General features: G+C 37.9%; 1 protein-coding gene across 6 annotated transcripts in view; it reads right to left on the bottom strand.

Moving 5' to 3' along the window:
• Alms1 (ALMS1 centrosome and basal body associated protein) overlaps positions 1-20,979 on the bottom strand; it is a 218,155-nt gene that overhangs the window by 181,854 nt on the left and 15,322 nt on the right. For all 6 annotated transcript variants that reach the window (XR_009225689.1, XM_046432182.2, XM_046432183.2 and 3 more), the window contains exon 2: positions 4,350-4,475. Coding sequence is in view for 5 of the 6 variants with exons in the window: in XM_046432182.2 (XP_046288138.1) it covers positions 4,350-4,475 (126 nt within the window). In the remaining variant the exon portion in view is untranslated. The remainder of the gene's footprint in view (positions 1-4,349; positions 4,476-20,979) is intronic.

Below are 20,979 nucleotides of genomic sequence, written 5' to 3' on the forward strand. Positions count from 1 at the left end.
ATGCCACTCCTCAGTTAATATCCAAAAGATTTAAAATTAGCATACTACAGTGATATTTAAAGCAGCTCAAGTCAGAATAGCTAAGCAATAGAGCCAACATAGATGCCCTTCAACAGATGAATGGATAAAGAAAATGTGGTATTTATACACACAATGGAGTATTATTCAGCTATAAAGAAGAATGGCTTTATGACATTTGCCAGTAAATGGATGGATCTGGAGACTATATGCTAAGTAAAATAAGCCAGTCCCCAAAAACCAAAGGTCAAATGTTTTTGCTAATATTTGAAAGCTAACACACAATAAGAGGGATGGGGGTAAAGAATCAATATTCAGTAGATTAGACAAAGCGGAATGAAGGGGATAGGAAAAGGAACAAACCTGACACAACTTTCCTATGTACGTATATGAATACACCAGAGTGAATCTCATTGTGTACATCCACAAAAAATTAATTTTTAAAAAAATCACCATGGATAAATGGCAGAAGATCAATAGAGGGAAGGGAGACCCCAGTACCTCTGAGGCAAGGGGAAAGAGAGGTACTGGGGTCTGATTTAGAATAAGATATATTCCATGCTTTTATAATTATATCAAAATGGATTGTACTGTTATGTAGAATTTAAATGGAGGAGGAGGGGGAGGAGGAGGAGGGGGAAGGGGAGGGGGAGGGGAGAAAGGGCTGAAATTGCTTTGGTTTTACAACAAAACTACCCTCAAGATAATGGACCTTAATCCTTTCATGAGACTCAAGCCTTCTTGACCAAATCAGGTCCTGAAATTCCCACCTCTCAAAACTATTGCACTGTGGATTAAGATTCTCATACATGCACTTTGGGAGACACATTCAAACTAAATGGGTAATGTACGTTGAAGTAAAAAAAACTGAGAGTAAGATAACGTAGCAAGAGCTATAGTTTCCAATGAATAGAGAGGTAATTCACATGATGGCATCAAGGATAAATAATGCACAGAATAATCAGAAGGAAAAAAAGAAGAAAAAGAGAAAGTAGAATAATATTTGGCTATTCTAATGAACAGAGGCATAAAAGCAAAACTGAAATGCTTTAAGTTTCATCAGGGTTCATATTCTATAAATCAAGAAAAAAAGAAGGCATCAATTTTTAAACCGTGCTCTACCATAAACATTCTACTATGGTTTGCACATGGTTTTCCTCTAAGAGTTCAGGTGTTAGAAACTTGGTACCCAATGTGGTGGTATTAAGAGGAACCTTTAAAAGGTGGTCCTAATGCAAAGTAATTAGATCATTACAGACACTTGTCCTCAGAAGAGATTAAAGCTAATATCACAGAGTGAGTTTCTTCTCATGAAAGTAAGTTATTAAAAATAGCTAGTTCTTGGGCTGGGGTTGTGGTTCAGTGATAGAGCACTTGCCTAGTGCAGAGGGGGCACTGGGTTTGATCCTCAGCACCACATAAAAACAAATAAATAAAATAAAGTTTAAATTCTAAAAAAAAAAAAAGATAGTTCTCATGACAAGCTGTTATGAGAGCAAGACTGGTTCCTACCCTCTGTTGGCCTTTCTGACTATCTGATCTCTTCTGTACACATTCCCACCACTGTGAAGCCATCTACCATAAGGCCCTAACCAGAGCTAAGCATATGTCAGTACCATGCTCTTGAACCACTACAATTTTGTATGGTAAATAAACCTTGTTTTGTTTATAAAATGCTCAGCCTCAGGTATTTTGTTACAGTAACACAAAATAGACTGATACACATGTTCTCAGGGAATATCAATCTATTTAGGAATATAAACTGTATTAGTCTCCTAAGGCTACCATAAAAAATGAAAAAAAAAAAAAAATAGGTGACTTAAAACAGCAAAAATTTACTCTTGTTTCCAAAGCCAAAAGTCTGAAATCACGGTGTTGCCTCTCTGAACCTTCTAGGGGAATTCCTTTTTAATTTGCAAAGCCCTGGCATTCCTTGGCTTCTAGAAGCATAACTACAATCTCTGCCTCCAGCTTCACATGGCTGTCCTCTCCCTGTGTGTTTTTCTCTTCTCATGGCATTCTCTTACAATGATCCCAGGATATTAGATGAAGGGGCTATCCTACCCCGTTGTGGCCCCTTAACTTAATAAGCACATCTACAATCAACTTACTTCTTAAAAGGTCACATTCTGAGGTACTGGGAATTAGGATTTCAACACATCAATAAGGGGACACAAAATATTTAACCCATAACAATTCCCTTTTATTTAATGGCCCCTGAGTAGTCTGATCAGGACTTACTCTTAACTCCTCTCTCTCCTTTTCTATCTTACATTTAATAGGTACTCACTGTAATTTAGAAGAAATTGGAGATACTGGAAGAATTCTCAATACTCAAGTTACTAGAAAATCAACCTTCAATATTTAAACGTATGACTAAGGCTACATTTCTTCCAAAAGACACATGAGTTTTCCCCCATCTGCTCTTGATTCTTCTATTTCTTCTAAGTTTATGACTACGTTCTAGCTCATTCTCAAAGCATGGTCTGAGGATCCCTGGTGGTCACTGACAAGCTTCCCGGCAATCAATGATGGCCACCCTTTTCTAACCATATATGGCAGGTCAGATTTCCTTCATATACTTAAACGAAAACAAAATATCCCAGGCTGGGGATGTGGCTCAAGCGGTAGCGCGCTCGCCTGGCATGCGTGCGGCCCGGGTTCGATCCTCAGGACCACATACAAACAAAGATGTTGTGTCCGCCGAAAACTAAAAAATAAATATTTAAAAAAAAAAAAAAATATCCCAACAGACTAAATGCAAAAGCACATGTAAAAACATAATTATGACAGTTAATTTTATTTATCAAAATGAGTGAATCAGGTAGTAATCAGATATTTGGTTAAACATTACTCTGGGTGTGTTTAAATGAGAAGACTAAACAAAGCATTTGCCCTCCCCAATGTGGGTAGACCTGATCTAATTGTGTAAAAGACCAAAAAGAACAAAAGGAAGTCAAAAGAGAATTAGTTCTGGCATCTCCAAGCTAAAACATTGGTCTTCTGCCTTCAGACTCAGACTGGAACTTACACAATCTTACCTAAAGATTGTCAGGTCTTTGAACTCAAGACAGAAACTATATACTGTTTTCTGGGTCTTCAGCTTACAGATGTTGGGACTTCTCCCAGCCTCCATAATCATATAAGCCAATTCCTTAAAATAAAGCCAATTTGTGTGTGTGGTATGTATATATATCACTATCCTATTGTTTCTATTTCTCTGAAGAAGCCTAATACACCAATAGTCTCCAATTAAACCATACATTAAAGAAATCTATAAAAATGTTAAACAATGCTATTCTCCCTTTCTTTTTGAGAAACAGTCATTTTTCATTTTAAAACACACTTTTGGTAGTATTATAAACCTATTTTATAATTCTTTTTATTGGTGGTACTGAGGATCAAACTCAGTGCCTCACATGTGCATGGTAGGCACTCTACCACTGAGGTATAGCCCCAGCCCCCCCATTTTGTAATTCTAAACTAAATATATTTTTTAATTTTTTTAAAATTTATTTCATGCTAATATATACATAACCCATGTAAACAGATGCTCTTTCGAATACTTGAAGATTGCAAAGGGTCCTAAAGACAAAAAATAAAGTGTTATGGGCCATGCTAAATGGGCAATGACCAAACAGACTCTATTTTACCCTGAGACTCCATATCATGTAAAAAATGCTTCTTCCATGGGAAAGCCCCACCTCGGTACCCATTAATAGTTACCTAGCACAGTGTACTTGGCAACACAAAATAGTAATTCTTATACAATGTAAAATTATTCTCTTTGCTTTCCATTTTTCTTGGGCAATGTACCTTGTCAGAGATTGTCTAGACATTAGTAACCATTTTCTAACTTGTACTGAATTAGGGTCATTTTGTCCCAGTTCCCTTCTGTTTGCTTGCTGCTATGCCAACCTGGAAAGTCCTGCGGGAAATACCAACGTACCCATTGCATTGTCTCGCAAACTGCCCAATCCAGCTTCTGTACCTGCTTGCTTACAGCTAAGTCAACCCAGATGTAATTTTTGCCTTTAAATATCCTAAAATGCTCAGTCTTGGGGCTGTTCCTTGCAGAGACAGTAATGGGTCCTTCCTGCGGGGAGGAGTCGCTGGCTGGCCGGCTAAATATACACTCTTCAATTTGGGCAAAATTGGGACTTGGTGTGTTTTCTGGGTGACCTGCCCCACAACAAAAGTAAACTGCTATTCCATATAAAGTTTACAAAGAAAACTGGAATAGTAACTTACCTCTTCTCACTTCTTCATAGCAGAATTTCTTGTATACAAACCGAAAGAAAAATAGTTTGCCAATTCGTCCCCAGACATACCTGATCATCCCCAGAATCCCAGTGAACTGTTGTTTCTGATGAGGCTACATTACTATCAGAAATGTGTTTTCTAATATCACCTTCGTAAGATGACTGTTGCCAAATATTATTGGTCAATGGAACAACCTGAAAGTCAAAAACAGACTTACATTAGTAACACAACCACTGCAATTATACAACAATAAAAATAACCTAATACATAAATGTACTTCTCAGTTTATAAACCATTTACACATAAATAACATTTTGGCTTCAAAACTTCTATCTAATTTATTATCCTCACCTAAAAATAAGGATCCAGGGACTTAAGATTACCCAGTTAGGACCAAATATGCTTTCCAATAAACCACAGCAGTTCCACAGTTCCATAACCTCCTATATCTATAGAGGTTAAAAAAAAAAAGACAAAAACAAGCAATTTGTCTATTTTTAAATCTTACTGCTTATAGCTAAGGCATTGATTCTAACAGTAGGGGTTAAAATCAACTCATAACACAGAGAATGAGAACAAAAGCCATGACCTTTGTGTGAAGTCAGAGGTTGGAAAAGAATTCTCCTGCCTGTTAAAAAAGGAAAGAGAAGTTGTAACCATTTCCCAAGGTTAAACCTGTGCAAATGGCAAAGATCAAAGGAACCAAACAAAATGACCTGGATCAAACCACCCTCATTCAGAGAAGTTTCCAATAAGCCTGCAGAACAAGAACCCAAAGCTTCGCATATGAGATTTTGTTCTAAAAGATGGCACAGCGGCAAGGAGGAAACAACCACAAAAACAACAGAGAGAACAGTGCAAAGAGTAAACAAAATAATGTTCTGTATAAAAACAAGATTACAAGACAGACAAGATGGTGGATTAGTGGGAGTGGGGAAAATTAATACTCAAGGTCACAAAATATCAAAAAGTACTGGGGAAAACTTGGAGTAGCAAATCCCAGGATTGGTGGGGCAGCCTGCCCTGGGCCGATCCAGAGATTGTTCGACCTATTAAGCTACAGCACAAAAGTCACAATCTGCCAGAGTGCATGGGGAGCCCAAGCATTTTAATACCTCTGTGAGACAATGGCACAAACTCGATCCGGAACTTATATCCCTGAGTTCAGGGATGAAACCAACACTTGAATCTGGCAGACGCCAACAGCAAGATGTAAACTGAGACTAGTAAAGCAGAAGAATTTCTGGCACTAAGAATTTCTGCCACGGGCTGGGCTTGTGGCTCAGTGGTAGAGCGCTCGCCTCGAACGTGCAAGACCCTGGGTTCGAGCCTCAGCACCACATAAAAATAAATAAATGAAATAAAGGTATTGTGTCCAACTACAACTAAAAAAAGTAAATATAAAAAAAAAAAAAAAGAATTTCAGCCACAAAGACCATTTCGCCTGGGAGTAATACAGATTAGAGAGGCCTGAGAAAGCTCGTCCTCCCTTTCCCCCCTTCAACCTCACAGCACCAAAGGACCAGTGGCAGAGAGAAAATGAACAGGCGGGCAGGGTGACTGAGCTCAGTGATCGGAAACAGTCATTGAAAGACCAAACAAGGGCAGTGTCCCTGAACACTGTTCTAAACATCAGAATCTGCAAAATACTGACTCCCTCTTCCCAGGAGTGGTGCCCTGGAGAAAGTAGTGGGGGTACAGTCCTAGAAGTGGTTGATTCACTAATGCCCAAAAACTCCCCACACAATATCCCTACACCATAAAACACTTGGGGCTTACCAGACCTAATCCCCACCCCTGGGAGCTTCACTTGCAGAAATTCATCTCACAGAACACAGCGGCAACAATACCCTGGAAGTAAAGACAAAAGCATCTTCCACAGCTCTTCATCCCATCCTGCTATGAAGGGAAGCTGAGAAATATAAGGACAGTTTGGCACAGACAGTAGGCAAATACTTTCATTGATATTCTGTTATTTTGTTTTTGTTCTATTGTATTGTTTTTGAATGTATACTGATTGATACATGATAAACATTTATGCATTTGAACTCATACATTTTTATGTCTGCTTTTTCATTTTTAGCTTTTCTTGAAAGCAGATATTTTTTCGTAGGTTAAGATTTTTAATTACTATATTTTGGATTGATTTTCGAATGTATCCTTCACAACTGTTTTCCTTTGTTTCTATTTGTTCTTGCCAACAGCCAAATTCTATTGCTCTTTCTCACTCTGCCTTTAATTCTTTTACTTCTATTTTTTGTTCTCCCACTTCATAAAAACATTGTCTCCTCTGCATTTGCTCTATTTACTTCTTGAATCTACAGACCCTTATCTACCACCCCATCTCTTTTCTTTCCTCTTAAAGAACCCTATCTTCTAACATTAAACAGATACATGAGGTGGGATGGAAAGGGAGAGAAAAGGGAAATTGCATGGTAATGGAGGGAGACCCTCATTGTTATACAAAATTACATATAAGAGGTTGTGAGGGGAATGGGAAAATAAACAAGGAGAGATATGAATTACAGTGGATGGGGTAGAGAGAGAAGATGGGAGGGGAGGGAGGGGGGATGGTAGAGGATAGGAAAGGTAGCAGAATACAACAGTTACTAATAGGGCATTATGTAAAAATGTGGATGTGTAACCGATGTGATTCTGCAATCTGTATTTGGGATAAAATTGGGAGTTCATAACCAACTTGAATCTAATGTATGAAATATGATATGTCAAGAGCTTTATAATATTTTGAACAACCAATAAAAAAAAAATAAAAAATAAAAAAATAAAATAAAATAAAATAAAGAACCCATCTTCAACTGGACACTTAGACATAATCATGTATCTTTATTGTTTCTCATTTCTAGAATTTTCTTGAAAGTAGTTATTTCTCATGGAACAATATTTTGAAGACTAAGATGTTTGATTAGAATATATTGATTTTATGCTTGTAATCTTTTACTTCTCTATTTTTTTACTATTTAATTTTTATTTTATACATTTTTTTCTCATACTTATCATTTCCTTCAACTCTTTCTCTTTTCCTCCCCTAACAGCCAATATCTATTATTCTTTCATTCTTTCCATAATTTTTTAAATATTTTTATTAGTTATTGATGGATCTTTATTTTATCTACTTATTTATATGCAGTGCTAAGAATCAAACCCAGTGCCTCACACACGCTAGGCAAGCGTTCTACCACTAAGCCACAATCCCAGCCCTGTCTGTCTTCAATTTTTTACTTCTATTTTCTCTCTTCCTCCCTCATACTCATCACATCCTACATCACTTCTGTTTTATCCCTGTTCACTATGTGAAATTATAAACCATTTTGTAAACTTACTGTTTTCATTATGGACAATAATTGATCATATCATTTCCGGTTGTTCTGACAATCAACACTGTAGATTTCATATCACGAGCTTATGGTTTAATTTTGTAAATTGTTTGCACTGGTTGTTGTAAACTGTGAGGTATTGGACACTATAAGTTCACAGAATATAAACTGCCTTAGATGGGTAGACATACAAAATGACATGAAAAAGCAAGGGACCAAATCATTCCAATAAAAGAAAATATTTCAATAACAGAATCCACTGACACCACAGTGTAAGAAATGTCAGAGAATTTTAGAATGATCATATTTAAATTAATCTGAGTTAAAGGATGATGTAAGAAACAAAATACTGGAAGCAAAGATCGCTTCAATAAAGAAACGGAGTTTCTAGGAGGAAAAAAAAAATCAGAAATCTTTGAAATAAAGGAATCAATAAACCAAATCAAAAATTCATTGATTAAAAAAAATTCATTGATAAATATCACCAGCAGAATGGACCAATTGGAACACAGTTTCAAGCAATGAAAATAAAACATATAATCTTGAAAATAAAGTTAAGCATCGAGAAAAGATGTTAAGAGGCAATGAAGAGAACTTCCAAGAACTATGGAACATAAAAAGACCAAATTTAAGATTTATTGGGATAGATGAAGGCTCAGAAATACAAACCAAAGGAATGGACAAAATTTTCAACAAAACAATATCAGAAAATTTCCCAAACCTAAAGAATAAAATGAAAAATCAAATGCAGGAGGCATACAGGATGCCAAATGTCCAAAATTACAACAGACCCTACACCAAGGCACATTATTATGAAGATGACTAACATACAGAATAAGGATAGAATTCTAAAGGCTCTCAGAGGAAAAAAACAACAGGTCACATTTAAAGGGAAACCAATTTAGATCGCATCTGATTTTTTCAACCCAGACCCTTAAAGATAGGAGGTATTACAATAATACACACCAAGCTCTGAAAGAAAATGGATGTAAAACCAAGAACATTATACCCTGAAAAACTAAGCTTCAGAGATGATGATAAAATAAAACCCTATAAAAAATCGAAGTTAAAAGAACTCAGAAATAGAAACTCTGCTCTAAAAAGCATACCAACCAAAATATTTCATGAAAATGAAATGAAAAATAAAAATGAAAACCAGCAAAGCAGGGAATTGCACTAGAAGAATAGTCAATCGAAAGAGAAACTAATTCAAATTAAAAACCAGAAATAAATCAAAATGCCAGGGAACAAAATACATTTCTCAATAACAATGAATGTAAATGGCCTAAATTCATCAATCAAAACACACAGACTGGCAGACTGGAATAAAAAACCAGACCCAACAATATGCGTCTCCAAGATACACACCTCAAAGATAAAGACATGAACAGACTGAAGATGAAAGGATGGGGAAAAACATATCACTTACATGGATCTTGTAAACAACCAGGTGTTTCTATCCTCATAGTGGACTTCAAGTCAAAATTAACCAGAAGGGACAAAGAAGGACATTTCATACTGCTCAAGGGAAATATACATCAATAAGACATAAACACACTCCTTATATCAATGGAGCATATATGTTCATCAAACCCTTCACAATCTCAAGAATCAAAAGATCACAACACAATAATACTGGATGATTTCAACACACCTCCCTCCAAAGGAAAAGTCTTCGAAGTAAAAAATAAAGAAGTTACAGAACTGAAAAATACAATTAATAATTTAGATGTAATAGACATATATAGAATATTTAATACATCAATGACTGAATACACTTTCTTCTCAGTAGCATGTGGATCCTTCTCAAAAACAGACCACTTTATAGTAAGTCACAAAGCAACTCTTAGCAAATACAAAAACTAGAAATAATACCTTACATTCTATCACATCATAATGGAATGAAATTAGAAATCAACAATAAAATTTAAAACTGAAGCTACTCTACCACTTGGAGACTAAATAATACCCAATGGATAGCTGAAGAAATGAAGGATGAAATAAAAAATACTTAGAAGTCAGTGAGAATAGTGATACAACATATAAAAATCTCTGAGATTTTTATATGTTGTATCACTATAAAAAATACTTAGAAGTCAGTGAGAATAGTGATATAACATATAAAAATCTCTGAGACACTATGAAGGTAGTTCTAATAGGAAAGTTCTTTGAATTAAGCTCATTCATTAAAAGAATAGAAAGTCACTGAATAAATAATAAAACTTTACATCTCAAAGCCCTAGAAAAAGAATTAATCAATACCAAAAGGAGAAGACAGGAAACAAATCAGAGCCAAAAGTTAATGAAATTGAAACAAAAATAAATTCAAAAAAAATCAATAAAAAAGTTGATTTTTTGAAAAAAATAAAAAATTGATAAACTGTTCCCAAACTAGTGAAGAAAAAGAGAAAATTCAAATTACTAAAATTCACGATGGAAAAGGAGATATCACCATGAATAACACTGAAATACAGATGATAATGAAACTATTTTCAAAATCTTTACTCCAATAAAATAAAAAAATCACAAAGCCATTGACAAATTTCTAAAGACATATGACCTACCCAAATTAAATCAAGAGAACACAGAAAATTTAAATAGATCAATTTAAAGTAAGGAAACTGAAGACACCATCAAAATCCTACCTCAAAGAAAAGCCGCAGGCCCAGATGGATTCTCAGCAGAGTTTTACCAGACCTTCAAAGAAACTTAAACCAATACTCCTCAAATTATTCCATGAAATATAAAAGGAGTGAACCCTTCCAAATTCATTCTATGAAGCTAGTATCACCCTGATACCAAAATCAGACAAAGACACATCAAGGAAAGAAAACTAGACCAATATCCATGAACACAGATGCAAAAATTCTCAACAAAATAGAGGCAAATCGCACACAAAAACATATTAAAAAGAGAGTGCACCATGATCAAGCGGAGTTCATTCCAGGGATGCAAGGTTGGTTGAACATACAAAAATCAATAAATGTAATTCATCACATCAAAAGACTTAAAGACAAGAAGCACATAATTAGCCGGGTGCAGTGGCACACACCTGTAATCCCAGCAGCTTGGGAGGCTGAGGCAGGAGGATTATGAATTCCAAGCCAGCCTCAGCAAAAGCGAGGCAATAAGCAACTCAGTGAGACTTTGTCGCTAAATAAAATACAATATACAAAAAAATACTCTGGGGAAGTGGCTCAGTGGTCAAGTGCCCGAGTTCAATCCCTAGGACCAAAAAAAAAAAAAAAATGATTATCTTGAGATGCAGAAAAAGTATTCCACAAAATTCAGCATCCATTCATGTTCAAAACACTAGAAAAACTAAGGCTCTCAGCATTAAAAAAGCTATATACGATAAACCCAAGGCCAACATCATTCTTTTGTTTTTCCTGTCTTTATACATGTACTTTTTTGCATTACAACTCTTATTACACATATATACCACAATTTTTCATATCTCTGTTTGTATATAAAGTATATTGACACCCAATTTGTGTCTTCATACATGTATGTGGGAGACCAACCTTGCACGTGACTGAGTCACACTCCCCAGCTGGGTGCTGAGGCACTCAGTCACAGAAATGTGGCAGAGATTTCCCCACCCTTCTTGGGTTAGAGGGATGGTGCCTCGTGCATGGGTGTGTCTTGCTACAGCCCCATGGGTGAAGGTACGCTCACCTGTTCCTTTGTAATAATAACCCCTTGCCCTGTCTAGGATAGAATCTTCCATGGAAGTGCCTTGTGTGTGTCCCCTTCTCTTACTGTGCCCAGATGTCAGTCAACCTGCTGACAGAAGATATCATGAAGCTGGCCTCAGCCCCCTGAAACCTGACCCCTTGCCTCATTTGAATAGCTTCTCCTCAATAAAAGGGGTCAGTGCATGGGTTCGCGCGCTCGCGCTCTCGCTCTCTCTCTCTCTCTCTCTCTCTCTCTTCCTGCGGACCCTTAAGGTCAGAGGAGCCGTCACAGTGACCCCAAAGAAAAAGGTACTTGTGTCTCTTGTGTAGTTATTTTGCGCAGCCTAATTAGCCCAGTTCAATTGGAGGGACCCCTGAGGCTTTTAGTCCCGAGAACAGAAACCTGGCACATGTACTTTGGATAGTGATATGCATCACATTCTACCATCCTTGCTAATCCCCTGCCCTTCCCGTTCCCTCCCACGCCTCTTCCCTATCTAGAATTCATCCATTCCTCCCATACTCTCCCTCCCTACCCCACTATGAGTCAGCCTCCTTATATCAGAGGAAACATTTGGCATTTGTTTTGGGGGAATTGCCAAGGCCAACATCATGCTAAATGAAGAAATGTTAAAAGCATTCCCTCTAAAAAATGGGAACAAGACAGAGATGCCAACTTTCACCACTTCTATTCAACATAGTCCTTGAATAGAGGACTTATTCAACATAGTCCTTGAATAGAGCAATTAGACAAAAGAAATTAAAGGGATACAAATAGGAAAAGAAGAGCTCAAACTACCCCTCATTGCCAATATGGGTAGTTTGAGCTCCTCTATATTTAGAAGACACAAAAAAAAACTCTACCAGAAAACCTCTAGAACTCATAAATTAGTTCACCAAAGTAGAAGGGCACAAAATAAACATGCATAAATCAACTGTATTCCTATACACCAAAGCAAATCAGCTGAAAGAGAAACCAGGAACAGGATCCCATTCACCAAAGCCTCAAAAAAAAAAACTTGAGAATTAATCTAACAAAAGAGGTGAATGACTTCTACAATGAAAACTACAGAACAGTAAAGAAAGAAATTGAAGAAGACCTAAGAAAATGGAACTATCTCCCATGTTCTTGGATAAGCAGAATATTGTCAAACGGCCATACTATCAAAAGTGCTATACAGATTCAATGCAATTCCCATCAAATTTCCAATGACAATCTTCATCGAAATAAAAAAGCAGTCATCAAATTATTATGCAAAAATAACAGGCCCAGAATAGCCAAAGGAATCCTCAGCAAGAAAAGTGATGCAGGAGGCATTACAAGACCTGACCATAAATTATTCTACACAGCTATAGTAACAAAAACAGACATGAGGACCAACGGAACAGAATAGAAGACACAGAGACATACCCACATAAATACAGTTACCTTATACTAGAAAAGATGCCATAAACACACATTGGAGAAAAGAGAGTCTCTTCAACAAATGGTGCTAGAAAAACTGGAAACTCATATGTAGTACAATGAAATTCAACCCCTATCTCTCTCTCTGCATTAAACTCACTCGAAGTGGATCAAGAACCTAGGCATTAGACCAGAAACCCTGCATATACTAGAAGAAAATGAAGGACAAACTCTCCATCATGTTAGCTTAGGAACCAAATTTCTCAACAAGACTCCTAAAGCCCAAGAGATAAAATCAAGAATCAATCAATGGGATGTTATCAAACTAAAAAGCTTCTTCACAGCAAAGGAAATAATCCTTTGTGAAGTGTGAAGAGGGAGCCTACAGAATGGGAGAAAATCTTTACTACTTGCACCTCAAATAGAGCATTAATCTCCAAGATACATAAAGAATTCAAAAAACAACACCTAAAAAAACAATCACCTAATCAATAAATGGGCAAAGGAACTTAACAAGACACTTCAAAGAAGAAAAAATATGAATGGTCAACAAATTTAGGAAAACATGTTCAATCTCTCTAGCAATTAGAGAAATGCAAATTAAAATTACACTGAGATTTCACCTCACTCCAGTGAGAATGGCAATTATCAAGAATACAAGTAAAGAAGGTAGGCGGAACTGTGACCACCAACAGAACAGGCCCAGTGGCCCGCAGAGGGGCAGAGCTGCCAACCACACCTGCAAGGTAGGTGGACCTGCGACCCACCGGCAGAACAGGAGCAGCGGCCTGCTGAGGGGCAGAGCCGCCCCTTCCCCCCGCGCCTGCAAGGTAGGCGGAACTGTGACCACCGGCAGAACAGGCCCAGCATCTCGCGGAGGGGCAGAGCTGCCCCACATGCCTGCAAGGTAGGCGGACCTGCGACCACCAACAGAACAGGCCAGACCTGCAACCGACAGACAAAACAGGCCCAGCGGCCTGCGGAAGGGTAGAGCCGCCCCCCCCCCCGCGCCTGCAAGGTAGTCGGACCTGCGACCCACCGGCAGAACAGGCCCAGCAGCCTGCAGAGGGGCAGTGCCGCTGCCCGCGCCTGCAAAGTAGGCAGAACTGCAACCACGGACAGAACAAGCCCAGCGGCTCGCAGAGGGGCAGAAACGCCACCCGCACCTGCAAGGTAGGCAGACCTGCTACCGACCGGCAGAACAGGCCCAGCGGCCTGCCACTGTCGTAGGCACATTGCCCCAATTGGAGGAGGGGCAGAGCCACCGCCCGCGGCTGCGAGGGAGACTTTGCAACTATACAAGAGCAATATAAATATATAGGGGGAAAATTCAATAGCACAACAGTTTCACCAAGCAGAAAGAAATGCAAATAGTATGAAGAGACAAGGAAAGAAAGGACCACAAGCAATGCAGGTCAACTCAACGTTAGAAGAGGTAATATCTGCAGCAAATGGAATGTCAGATAAAGAATTCAGGATATACATGTTTCAGATGATCTGGAGTCTCAAGGAAGACATTAAACAGCAAAATCAGACAATGAAAGATCACTTCAACAATGAATTACATAAACAAATCCAAGAAGCAAAAGATCAACTATACAGGGAAATAGAGGTTATAAAAAACAAACAAACAGAAATCCTAGAAATGCAGGAAGCAATAAACCAACTTAAAAACTCAATTGAGAATACTACCAGCAGAGTAGAACACTTAGAAGATAGAACATCAGACAATGAAGACAAAGTATTTCAACTTGAAAAGAACATAGACAGCTCAGCAAGACTGTTAAGAAACCATGAGCAGAACATCCAAGAAATATGGGATAACATAAAGAGAACAAACTTAAGAGTCATTGGGATACAGGAAGGTATAGAGGTCCAAACCAAAGGAATGAGCAATCTATTCAATGAAATAATACGAGAAAACTTCCCAGACTTGAAGAATGAGACAGAATCCCAAATCCTAGAAGCCTACAGGACGCCGAATGTGCAAAATCATAAGAGATCCACACCTAGACAAATCATAATGAAGATGCCCAACATACAGAATAAGGAGAGAATTTTAAAAGCTACAAGAGAAAGGAAGAAGATTACATTTAGGGGTAAGCCAATCAGGATAACAGCTGATCTTTCAACACAGACTCTGAAAGCTAGAAGATCCTGGAATAACATATTTCAAACACTGAAAGAAAATGGGTTCCAACCAAGAATTGTGTATCCAGCGAAATTAAGCTTCAGGATGGAAGATGAAATTAAAACCTTCCACGATAAACAAAAGTTAAAAGAATTTGCAGCTAGAAAACCATCTCTTCAAAACATCCTCGGCAAAACATTACAGGAAGAGGAAATGGAAAATAACAATGAAAACCAACAGTGGGAGGTAGGACACTAAAGGGGGGGAAAATAATCAAAGAGGAAAACAAACCATGTTTAGTAACATAAATAAACAAATATGGCTGGAAGAACAACCCATATCTCAATAATAACCCTAAATGTTAATGGCTTAAACTCACCAATTAAGAGACACAGGCTAGTAGAATGGATCGCAAAACAAGACCCAACAATACGCTGCCTACAGGAGACGCATTTGATAGGAAAAAACATACATAGGCTGAAGGTGAAAGGTTGGGAAAAATCATATCACTCATATGGACTTCGGAAACAAGCAGGAGTGTCCATACTCATATCAAATAAAATAGATTTCAAGCCAAACTTAATCAAAAGGGATAAAGAGGGACAATACATACTGCTCAAGGGAACCATACACCAACAAGACATAACAATCATAAATATATATGCCCCAAACAATGGTGCAGCTATGTTCATCAAACAAACTCTTCTCAAGTTCAAGAGTCTAATAGACCACCATACAATAATCATGGGAGACTTCAACACACCACTCTCACCACTGGACAGATCTTCCAAACAAAAGTTGAATAAGGAAACTATAGAACTCAATAACACAATTAATAACCTAGACTTAATTGACATATATAGAATATACTACCCAACATCAAGCAGTTACACTTTTTTCTCAGCAGCACATGGATCCTTCTCAAAAATAGATCATATATTATGTCACAGGGCAACTCTTAGAAAATATAAAGGAGTAGAGATAATACCATGCATCTTATCTGATCATAATGGAATGAAACTGAAAATCAACGATAAAAGAAGGAAGGAAAAATCATGCACCACTTGGAGAATGAACAATAGGTTACTGAATGATCAATGGATTATAGAAGACATCAAGGAGGAAATTAAAAAATTCTTAGAGATAAATGAAAACACAGACACAACATATCGGAATCCATGGGACACATTGAAAGCAGTTCTAAGAGGAAAATTCATTGCTTGGAGTTCATTCCTTAAAAAAAGAAAAAAACAACAAATAAATGATCTCATACTTCATCTCAAAATCCTAGAAAAAGAAGAGCAAAACAGCAGCAAAAGAAGTAGAAGGCAAGAAATAATTAAAATCAGAGCTGAAATTAATGAAATCGAAACAAAAGAAACAATTGAAAAAATTGACAAAACTAAAAGTTGGTTCTTTGAAAAAATAGATAAGATCGACAGACCCTTAGCCATGCTAACGAAGAGAAGAAGAGAGAGAACTCAAATTACTAGCATACGGGATGAAAAAGGCAATATCACAACAGACACTTCAGAAATACAGAAGATAATTAGAAATTATTTTGAATCCTTATACTCCAATAAATTAGAAGATAGTGAAGGCATCGATAAATTTCTTAACTCATATGATCTGCCCAGATTGAGTCAGGAGGATATAGACAACCTATACAGACCAATATCAATTGAGGAAATATAAGAAACTATCAAAAGACTACCAACTAAGAAAAGCCCAGGACCAGATGGGTATACAGCAGAGTTTTACAAAACCTTTAAAGAGGAACTAATACCAATACTTTTCAAGCTACTTCAGGAAACAGAAAAAGAGGGAGAACTTCCAAATTCATTCTACGAGGCCAACATCACCCTGATTCCTAAACCAGACAAAGACACTTCAAAGAAAGAAAACTACAGACCAATATCTCTAATGAACTTGGATGCAAAAATTCTCAATAAAATCCTGGCGAATCGAATACAAAAGCATATCAAAAAAATTGTGCACCATGATCAAGTAGGATTCATCCCTGGGATGCAAGTTTGGTTCAATATACGGAAATCACTAAATGCTATTCACCACATCAATAGACTTAAAGATAAGAAATATATGATCATCTCGATAGATGCAGAAAAAGCATTCGACAAAGTACAGCATCCCTTTATGTTCAAAACACTAGAAAAACTAGGGATAACAGGAACTTACCTCAACATTGTAAAAGCTATATATGCTAAACCTCAGGCTAGCATCATCCTAAATGGAGAAAAACTGAAGGCATTCCCTCTAAAATCTGGAACAAGACAGGGATGCCCTCTCTCACCACTTCTATTCAATTTAGTTCTTGAAATACTAGCCAGAGCAATTAGACAGACAAAAGAAATTAAAGGCATAAAAATAGGAAAAGAAGAACTTAAATTATCACTATTTGCGGATGATATGATAATATATCTAACAGACCCAAAAGGGTCTACAAAGAAACTGCTAGAGTTAATAAATGAATTCAGCAAAGTGGCAGGATATAAAATCAACACGCATAAATCAAAGGCATTCCTGTATATCAGCAACAAAACTTCTGAAATGGAAATGAGGAAAACCACTCCATTCACAATATCCGCAAAGAAAATAAGATACTTGGGAATCAACCTAACAAAAGAGGTGAAAGACTTATACAATGAAAACTACAGAACCCTAAAGAGAGAAATAGAAGAAGATCTTAGAAGATGGAAAAATATACCCTGTTCATGGATAGGCAGAACTAACATCATCAAAATGGCAATATTACCAAAAGTTCTCTATAGGTTTAATGCAATTCCAATCAAAATCCCAATGGCATTTCTTGTAGAAATAGAGAAAGCAATCATGAAATTCATATGGAAAAATAAAAGACCCAGAATAGCGAAAACAATGCTAAGCAGGAAGTGTGAATCAGGCGGTATAGCGATACCAGACTTCAAACTATACTACAGAGCAATAGTAACAAAAACAGCATGGTACTGGTACCAAAACAGGCGGGTGGACCAATGGTACAGAATAGAGGACACAGAAACCAATCCACAAAACTACAACTATCTTATATTTGATAAAGGGGCTAAAAGCATGCAATGGAGGAAGGATAGCATCTTCAACAAATGGTGCTGGGAAAACTGGAAATCCATATGCAACAAAATGAAACTGAATCCCTTTCTCTCGCCATGCACAAAAGTGAATTCAAAATGGATCAAGGAGCTTGAGATCAAATCAGAGACACGGCGTCTGATAGAAGAAAAAGTTGGCTACAATCTACATACTATGGGGTCGGGTTCCAAATTCCTCAATAGGACACCCATAGCACAAAAGTTAATAACTAGAATCAACAAATGGGACTTACTCAAACTAAAAAGTTTTTTCTCAGCAAAAGAAACAATAAGAGAGGTAAACAGGGAGCCTACATCCTGGGAACAAATCTTTACGCCTCACACTTCAGATAGAGCCCTAATATCTAGAGTATACAAAGAACTCAAAAAGTTAGACAATAAGATAACAAATAACCCAATCAACAAATGGGCCAAGGTCCTGAACAGACACTTCTCAGAGGAGGACATACAATCAATCAACAAGTACATGAAAAAATGCTCACCATCTCTAGCAGTTAGAGAAATGCAAATCAAAACCACCCTAAGATACCATCTCACTCCAGTAAGATTGGCAGCCATTATGAAGTCAAACAACAACAAGTGCTGGCGAGGATGTGGGGAAAAGGGTACACTTGTACATTGCTGGTGGGACTGCAAATTGGTGCAGCCAATTTGGAAAGCAGTATGGACATTTCTTGGAAAGCTGGGAATGGAACCACCATTTGACCCAGCTATTCCCCTTCTAGGTCTATTCCCTAAAGACCTAAAAAGAGCATGCTACAGGGACACTGCTACATCGATGTTCATAGCAGCACAGTTCACAATAGCAAGACTGTGGAACCAACCTACATGCCCTTCAATAGACGAATGGATAAAAAAAAATGTGGCATTTATACACAATGGAGTATTACTCTGCATTAAAAAATGACAAAATCATAGAATTTGCAAGGAAATGGATGGCATTAGAGCAGATTATGCTAAGTGAAGCTAGCCAATCCCTAAAAAACAAATGCCAAATGTCTTCTTTGATATAAGGAGAGTAACTAAGAACAGAGTAGGGACGAAGAGCATGAAAAGAAGATTAACATTAAACTGGGATGAGAGGTGGGAGGGAAAGGGAGAGAGAAGGGAAATTGCATGGAAATGGAAGGAGACCCTCAGGGTTATACAAAATTTCATACAAGAGGAAGTGAGGGGAAAATAATACAAGGGGGAGAAATGAATGACAGTAGAGGGGGTAGAGAGAGAAGAGGGGAGGGGAGGGGAGGGGAGAGGGGATAGTAGAGGATAGGAAAGGCAGCAGAATACAACAGACACTAGTATGGCAATATGTAAATCAATGGATGTGTAACTGATGTGATTCTGCAATCTGTATACGGGGTAAAAATGGGAGTTCATAACCCACTTGAATCAAAGTGTGAAATATGATATATCAAGAACTATGTAATGTTTTGAACGACCAACAATAAAAAAATTTTAAAAAAAAGAATACAAGTAAAAATAAATATTGGCAAGGATGTGGGGGGAAAGATTCACTCATACATTACTGTTGGGACTGCAAATTGGTGAAACCACTATGGAAAGCTGTGTGGAGGTTCCTTAGAAAACTTGGAATGGAACTACCATTTGACCCAGTTTTCCCACTCCTCAATATTCATCCAAAGGACTTAAAATCAGCATTGAGGTGATGCAGTCACAACAAAATTTAGCAGCTCAATTCACAATAGTCAAACTATGGAACGAACCTAGGTGCCCTTCAACAGATGAATTGATAAAGAAAATGTGATATGTATGTATATATATATATATATATATATATATATATATATATATATATATATATATATATATATATATACACACACACACACATACATACACACACACAATGGAATATTAAGGAATGAAAGTTTGGGAATTTCAAGATGGAGGACCAGAGGGAGGCAGCATTTTGTGTTGCTCTGTGATCCAGATCTCACTTAGTCAGAATACTGCATCTCTGAGAGTGTTATAGGACCCCTATACAGCTACTCTCTGCAGAAATAACTAGCGCTGTGACCCCGCAAAGGGCTCTGGGCCTCAGGGTTAGAGCAGGAGGCAAAACCCAAAGTTCCAGTTCAGGCAAGACTCGGCAAGCACCTTAGCATAATCACCTATCGACACATCTGCAGACCTCCAAGACTTCACTCCGCTCCCACACAGGTCACTCAGCTGCTCCCTACCCACAACACAACGCCGTTGCCTGGTTCCCCCAACCTCACCAGATACCCCGGCCCTGAAAGCAGACCACCATCATCTTGGATCAACATTCTTGCCATATTAGGTGGGGGCAGTTCCCATATTGGATCTCCAGGGTCCAGTGGATTTTCGCAGAAATCACCAGCACTGCGACCACCCACACAGAAATCAGAGCCTCGGGGCCCTAGTAAGTCTCAGGACTCCAGTCCCAAAGCCCGCAGTTCTAGCTCATGCATGGCTCACAAGCGACTTAACAGAAACACCTATCAGCACCTCTGCAGAACTCCAGACTGAGTGCTGCTCCCACGCAGATCACTTGGCTGCTACCCAGCCACAGCACAAGTCCATCGCCCAACTCCCACCACGTCACCAGACACCCTGGTGTTGGAAGCACACCGACTCCATCTTGGAAAACCTTCCTCACCATTTTATGGTGGACAGGGCTATCAGATCCGATGACCGTTTGAACAGGAGAGATCTTGGAACTCTACAAGAGCACTACAAATTTATGGGGTAAACACGATAAAACACCAGATCCATAGAGCAGGAAAGGAAGACACATGAGCAACACGAAAAGACAAAGGAAGAAAATACCACAAATAAATCAAGACAACAGATCATTAGAAGAATTGTAATATACAGCAGAAAAAAAGGACAGAGAAACACTTCAGGATATACATGGTTAAAATGTTTCGGGATCTCAAAGAAGACATAAGAGAACAAATACAGTCAGTGAAAGATCACTTCAACAGTGAGCTACATAAACAAATCCAAGAAGCAAAAGATCACCTCAACAGAGAGAGATTAT

This window comes from Marmota monax, unplaced genomic scaffold (genome assembly GCF_021218885.2).
Source record: "Marmota monax isolate L192 unplaced genomic scaffold, Marmota_monax_Labrador192_F-V1.1 WCK01_AAM20220418_F8-fsc00106, whole genome shotgun sequence".
In the NCBI taxonomy this organism is placed as follows: Eukaryota; Metazoa; Chordata; class Mammalia; order Rodentia; family Sciuridae; genus Marmota; species Marmota monax.